The sequence below is a fragment of the Myotis nattereri genome, assembly GCF_964212035.1.
Source record: "Myotis nattereri genome assembly, chromosome: 12".
NCBI lineage: Eukaryota > Metazoa > Chordata > Mammalia > Chiroptera > Vespertilionidae > Myotis > Myotis nattereri.
In genome coordinates this window covers 36095987-36103300 of record NC_138087.1, presented here as the reverse complement: position 1 = coordinate 36103300, position 7314 = coordinate 36095987, and the positions used below count along the sequence as shown (strand labels likewise).

The window sequence follows — 7314 nt, the reverse complement described above, 5'->3', positions numbered from 1 at the left end:
TCCAAGTGGACAGTTCACCCATTTCAGCCTCTTGTTCATGGGCTGTAGGAATGTAAATATTTTGGAGATGTATACTAATACACGAAGATCAAACTATACTATTGATACTTGATCCTATTATATGGAAATACTTTTTCTGAAACTTAAAAATAGCCAACATACCTTCTTCACATTTTTCCTCAATGAAAGTTTATCACTTGGTCTATACAGATATTTTTCAGGACTAGTGTTTGATTATAATGCCATGAAACATTAAGTTCTTAAAATTTGTCCTGGTCACTTGTTAATAAACTTATTGTATTAGTGTCTAATGTTATTTTAAAAAGTCAGTTTCAATGACTGAAAAATGGAAATAAAAATGTTTAATAAATGCAATAAATGTGGTTGCTCCAATTTGCTCAAAGGTATAAATTATGATGTTTTTATTTTGTAAAACATTTCACAATTCAAGTTCAAAATTGTTAAGATTTTTGTTTGTGATTGTATATGTGTGTATGTGTCTTACTGTGGATTTCAAATAACAGGAAGTAGCATAGATCATAGATATTATTTGTCTATGGGTCAGAACTATCTTTACTTGTCACAAAGAATTTATGTTCCTAACTGTATTCATAAAGGAGATCAGAATATTTTTAGTGAGTCACGCTGAAATATAATAATATTAATTCCTGATCTAAATTTAGAACAAACCATGAACAATTAGAAGAAATGTTGAACCTTGGAGGATCCCCAGTCTCTAATTTTCATTAATCTAAATACAGTGGGGCCTTGACTTACGAGTGTCCCGACTAACGAGTTTTTCGAGATACGAGTCGTCTCTCGGTCAATTTTTTGCTTTGAGGTGCGAGCTAAAATTCGGGTTACGAGCCAGCTTCAGACACCCCACCGCTAGTTGGCGCAGCAAACGTCACAGTGAATGCCACAACATCAGCCCAGCATCACGTGTCATTGTAACGGTGAAAATTGATTTGACATATGAGTAATTTGAGTTACGAGCTCCGTCACGGAACGAATTAAACTCGTAAGTCAAGGCCCCACTGTATGCCCATTATTATCAGATTCCTCTAACAAAACAAATATATCCAACACTAAATTAAAGGAAACAATTATAATAAATATATTTAAAATTGTTCAATAAGCAAGATGATACCGGTAAATACATTTGGTCCAATACAAATATAGCATACTTCTGGGTGTAGTGGAAAGGGTTAGGAAAGTGAAAAATCAAGAAAGGAGGGTCAAAACAAAGAGTGTGGGGGTTTTTTCCTTTTCAGTTTTTTTGATTTAAATGTACCTGTCCATGTTTCCTAATGCACAATGAAGTAGATACATGGTCTTTGCAGCTTAAGGGGTCTTGCTTGCTGGTTTGCCTTTGTGTGTGTGTGTGTGTGTGTGTGTGTGTGTGTGATGGTACAAATTCATTGCCTTTTGGGAGGAAAAGGGAGGTGATAATTTAAATGATAGTTAGATAAAGGCAATAAGCCAGCAAAAGACTTTTGAATATACTAGTATGAGCTGTATAATACAAAATTTGAATCAATTAAAAAAATTACATCTAATGCATTTAATGTTTACTGAAGAAACCTGTTGACCTCAGTTATCTGAGTAGTCTAAGGCAATTGAGCAACAACAGTTGAAATAGACTGCGTATTACCCAATAAGCCATTTGGTAGTTTTAACTTTACAGATTGGCTCACCCTCTTCTTTCCACCCCCCACCCTCACCCCAATAAAACTGGAAAGATAAACATCTTGAATTTCATATAGGTCTCATTAATAATCTGTAAATAATTTTGTGCTTTCCCTTTTTTTTTGGCTTTATGTACTTATTTTTGCTTATTAGCTTTTTAAGAATGAATTAAATGAATAGATGTGCCTGTTTTTGTTGTTGTTAATAATTTGAGTGCTTAAAAGGACGTTGGCTCTTCATGTAAATTAACATGGGGATGGTGTATCCACTCCTGGATCTCACCTTCTGCTGTGGTAGCTGACTCTGCCCGTGGGCACTCGTGTGTGCGTGTGGACACAGACACCAAGACACACAGACAAACACGGAGACTGAAAAGATGCACTTCAATAAGTACCTGCTTATTTTAACTTTCTTAAATTATAACTAGATAAGAATGGTCTAACATATATATGTTTTATGTAACAAGTTGGTGATTAAAACTAGCCTGCTACTCCATACCCTTAAGCAATCTAACTTATAATCAAGTATTATTCAGCTCTAAGAACAAAAAATAGGTTCGTGGTCACTCAAAGAGGGAAACTGATTTTTTCGTCTTTTTGTTTTGCTTTGTTTGCCCTAAATTTCCTTTGAAGAACATGTAACCTGTCCTTACTTCGGGAATCTGACAATGACAGGCACAGCTTGTCAAATGGACTGAAGAGGAATTTACAGGAACAAAATAAGCCTTACTAAACCTTAGCTTCAGTTCTGTTTTAAGGCACCATGTTATAGCCGAGGTACGATGATCCCTGATGTACATTCTTCAGCGGCACTGGTCCATCAAGCCACCTATCCAAATCCTACAGAATCGGAGATAAGCAACAGTATGGCGTGCCAGTTACACTGCCTTCAGGTTCTGTTTAAAATTTAAATCCACATACTTTAGAAACCAGGAAATATTTTTGAACGAAAGAACGATATGCAGGTTGCTACATTCCTTGCATTCTATAAATTTTCTCTTATAATAGCAGCATATTGAACTACTATTAGGAAAAAGACCTGGAATAAAAGAAAGTCATCCAAATGGAATGGTTTCCTGTATGTCCAGCTCAGCATAAGTAGCATGTACACTTAAAAAAAAAAGTCAAGTCATTTTCAGCTTCAGTCTCTAACTATAACAGCCCCACTCAACAGCAGAACGCATCTGTGCAGTGGTCCCAAATACAGAATCAGTAGTCATTAAACAGAGGAATTGGTATGCAAATAACAGTTAAAATTCAATGTTTAACGGAAGCTTGCATTAACATGATTTAATCATTATGTACACAAATTATGTACATATTAGCATAATCTCTGGCAATTCTGTCATTTACTCTGAACTGATAAATGCACAGCTCAATTTTTCTTCAGAGAAATATAGATGACCTTCCCAACCCTCTAGCACTATCATAAAAATGCTCTGTATTCTTTCTCCATACTCCAAAATGCTATCAAAATAGTGTCTTGTGGTTCGGCCCAATGAAAAGCACCTTTCAAAAGCAAATTTGATGCATCTGCTGCCAAATGGGCATGCCTCCAGTGTAAATAAAAAATGCATTTCTTTTGATATTTCACAGAAGTGCATCTAATTAAAAACTCACACATGAAATCATACACCAAGACTAACAATCAACAATAAAATATTTTCAGCTACAAAAATGTAAATTACTTTTAATTATAAGAAAAAAAATATTAAGTGTTGTAAAAATCCTTCTTGACACCCAAAACTAAAGAAAAAACCCTCTTATTAAGAGGCAAATAATTTGTTTACGTTTAAAAAAAAAAAAAAAAGACCTGGCAAAATACATACACCCATTCCATTTCACAACTCCAAAAAGGTAATGTTCAGCACAGATAGAATTTGACAACAGTCGACCTTCAGGCTTATTAATTTCTTAACTTAAGCCCAATATCAATAGGGTTAATGTTAGCTGGAAAAATACGCTTTAATATTCTTTAGACCGCAGTGTAAGTGTTGCCTGTCGCGCTGCACTGTCTGATAGTCTGAGTACTTGTGACGATGTGCTCGCTGTGGATGGGATTCAGGAGGCTGGGCTGCACGCTGCTCTCGAGAACAGGCTGCAGACAACCCACCGGGAACGCCGGGGTCAGCTCCGTTTTCTCTCGCTTGGCTTGAGGTTCTGAAGAGTCATCTAGTTCTTCATCCATTTCACTTTCCACTTCACTGCCTTCATCTGCACAAACAAATAATGCCACGACCATTACCAAAAGACATACTGGAAAATGGCAATCAACTTGTGCTTAGAAACACGTTAATATGGAGCATTAGGAAAGCAACTTCTTAGCTCTTCTCAGGGGACAAAGCTTATAGGTTTTCCTCTCCGTGGATTTCACTTGCATCAAAGATCAGTTAATGCATCCATAATTCTTTCAAACATGATAAAGGTAATTTATTCAGGGTTAGTTTGTGATTAATACTTTTAATAACTCCAAAACTTAAAAAGACCTTTGGAATTTCCTAACGTTTTTGTATTAAGTAGTTTGGCATAAGTTGTGTCTTCATGAAGTAGTCACTTTAATACACTGTTGGCATTTGGGGAATGTATTGAGGTGAAAAATGCTAACTAAAAAAAGAAGAAGTGAGGGAGAAAAACTTCAGTCTCCTCCAAAAATCTATACTTAGATATAAATTTTACGTGTTGATATTAGTGTAGGTGAGACTGGTGATGACATATATCAGGTACAAGCATGGGTTGCTGTAAAGACTTTTGGTGAGCACAAATAGTATAGATGACAATATTAAATAGGCTCTTAATTCTTATTGCCAAAAATTATAAAGACTAAGGCAGAAGTATCAAATTAACAATGCACAATGGATTTCCATTCCTGGCAACACTGATATTCACTGTTAAGACAGGTATTCATTTCTGGAAATTAAATGTATTAGTCACTGGTCTCTCCAAATTTTAATACACTTTATATGAACTAAAACATCATTAGAATGGAATACCATTTAATGTTTTCCAGCAGCACAGTTAAAATTCAAAAGTAGAGAGAGAAAATGCTCACACAGCTTTATTGCTGTGAGAGATTCCCTTCCGAGGAGTATAGAGAATGCCTTTTCAGAAGTGACCACTTTTAAACAGCGGGGAATATAATTTTTGCCTTAAAAATCTTTTTAGTTCACCTTCAACATGTTTTACTGTTTACCAAAAAAAAAAATGAAGGCATAATCACATAAAATAGCTCATCGATAATTAAAATATATCTACACTTGTTATACTTTTGACTTCTAGTCACTTGTAGAAACTGAACCAAATCTTCATGTTATTCTCTTCTGTCATGTACAAGTAGCTCTTTGGTCAGATTAAGTTGAACTCTTTCTAAGGTTGAGTCTAGTGTTACCACTTGGGGCACACCTACCACATCAATCCCTGCGAATGCAGCTCTCAACATAAATGGGCCCTGAATGTTCCTCTCTTGTTATCAACGGGGCAAAGATGGTTCCAGAGAGAACTGAGTGGGAGTCGCAGTGACCTCCACGTGGCGTGGTGCAGTGCACAGCTGCCAGGAGCAGCATCTCCTGAGAAGCGGTGTATGTAATGAAAAAGGCTGAGTTTAGATGTACTGACAGGAATGACGTCTGTAATGCATCCCTAAACTGTAAACACAGAAGAACTTGTGTGGCAAGAGACCTTCTGGCCCATCTATTTTATACGGCTACCTTTTTGCTTTGGAAAATGGACTTGATGATAACAGATGTTAGAACAAGCTCATGTGAAGGGCTGGTTGGCTGCGTGGAGGATAAATTTGGTAGACATTTGCTTTATCAAGAGGGTAATAATCAAAACACGTGTATGATACTTTGCATTTTGTTGATGCAGTTGTTTATATATAAACAAAAGAAGAAGGAAACTCACAAAATTCTTAATGGCAGTAGTCTCTTAGGGTTGTGACTTTGAAATTTCACTCTCAAGTATTACTTGGAATTTTTATACAGAGCTAATACTACTTTCATTATCAGGAAAAACATTAAATATCTCATTTTTGTGGAAAGAGCCAACAAAAAGTCTTGAAGTTTTTACATTCAAACCTTAGGCTCTGATTATGCCACAGTTCAGCTATATCTCAAGAAGCATCATGTCTGAGGGTGAATGGGACCAGAGAGCCATTCCAAGAATGTGAGGTAAAATTGCATTGCTTCTCAGATCCCTCTCTACCTTCTTTCCTGTGCCTGAGAAATAGTGTCAAAATTATAATAGCAAAAAAAAATAAAAAATAAAAAATAAACCCCAGCACTGAAAGGAAAATAAAAACTTCCAGCAGGTAGGCAGGTGAAGAGGGAATGAGCAAAACCCTTCTCTCTACCTGTTTTGGGCAGAAATGGACAGGACTGTAGGTGGTGGACAGGACCAAACTCCAGTGCTCCAGGCCACTTTTGTGCAGGTCACTAGGGGTGACAGGGATCATTTGGATAGGCTACAAAGCAAGCCTTTTCTCCAGTCCCTAAGGGCAAGTCCATAGACATTTTATGCATCAATAGATTCCAAGACATCATCTAGAAACCTACTATCGATTATGGACATTTGGTACAGAAAAATTAACATCAGGTGCTACTGGAGTGGACTGAAGACTTGGTTTAGCACTTTACAAAGGAGAAGGGCTGCCATTCAGTGTTTAGCCAAGTAGCCATACTCCTACTGCACCTGTGGGCACGCAGGGATGAAACAACAAATTTTTTGTTACACGGCTTTGGTGTCAGTGTGCTATCAGGATGGCTGTATGCTGGACATGGGCTTCAACTGGCACCATTCTGGCTCTTCAATTACAAATTCGTATCATCTCATAATTGATTTATCTTCCTGAGGGTTACTTGGCTAATCCTATAGAGTACATAGGTACAGCAACAATATTTTGGGGCTATCGTTTTCCACTTCTCCTGCTTTGCTACTGTGTATGTTCCTCTAACAGGAATTAATGGACCCACAATTGCCTGACAGGAGTTCAACATGGGAGTGACATGGATTCAAAGGTGACCTTCCCTGGCACATTAATGTTTTGCACCGCCAAGGAGGGTCAGAAGCTGGACAATGAGTACCCGAGGACAGGCTGCTCCAGAAAACAGCACTGCACTCATGTGCAGATTCCCCAAGTCCTTCCTCTTGCCTTGGTTTCCCCACTGGTTCTGGCTGCGCTTGGAAGGGCTAATTGTGTTATTCTCACCTGTCTTTGTGCATTTTGTCCCTGACTCCAGAACTCAATTCTTTAAAACCTCAAGCTATCTTCACTTCTTAGTTTTTTTGAAGAAAGGTCTACATTTTCTACTGTGCTTGTTTATTAGAAATTTTATATTTTTATAAAAACTGGGCTGGTTTTCTAAAGGATTTCTTCTGCTGCTGTGTGCTCTATTCCAACCTTCTCCCCACCCCCCACCCCTAATCCATAGTCCTTTCACTCTGTGGTTTTGTAGAGCAAGAGTTTCTTCAGGAATATATGTCCTATTGTCATATTAGAGTGGTGATGCTGGTATTATAATTTAAAGAGAATGTGCGTTATCCTTTCCATCTACACCACGATTGATCTTGCTTCTCCAGTAAACATCACGGCTCTTTCTGAGTTCCTTTTCCATTGAGAAGTGTGGAGTGG

At 37.4% G+C, this 7314-nt stretch overlaps 1 protein-coding gene across 1 annotated transcript in view; it reads right to left on the bottom strand.

Moving 5' to 3' along the window:
- Positions 1-1813: 1813 nt before the first annotated feature.
- The window catches only part of RFX3 (regulatory factor X3), a 277450-nt gene continuing 271949 nt past the window's right edge, over positions 1814-7314 (bottom strand). Inside the window, exon 18 of the mRNA XM_081103228.1 lies at positions 1814-3902. Within this exon, the coding sequence (XP_080959354.1) occupies positions 3664-3902 (239 nt within the window). The 3' untranslated portion in view covers positions 1814-3663. The remainder of the gene's footprint in view (positions 3903-7314) is intronic.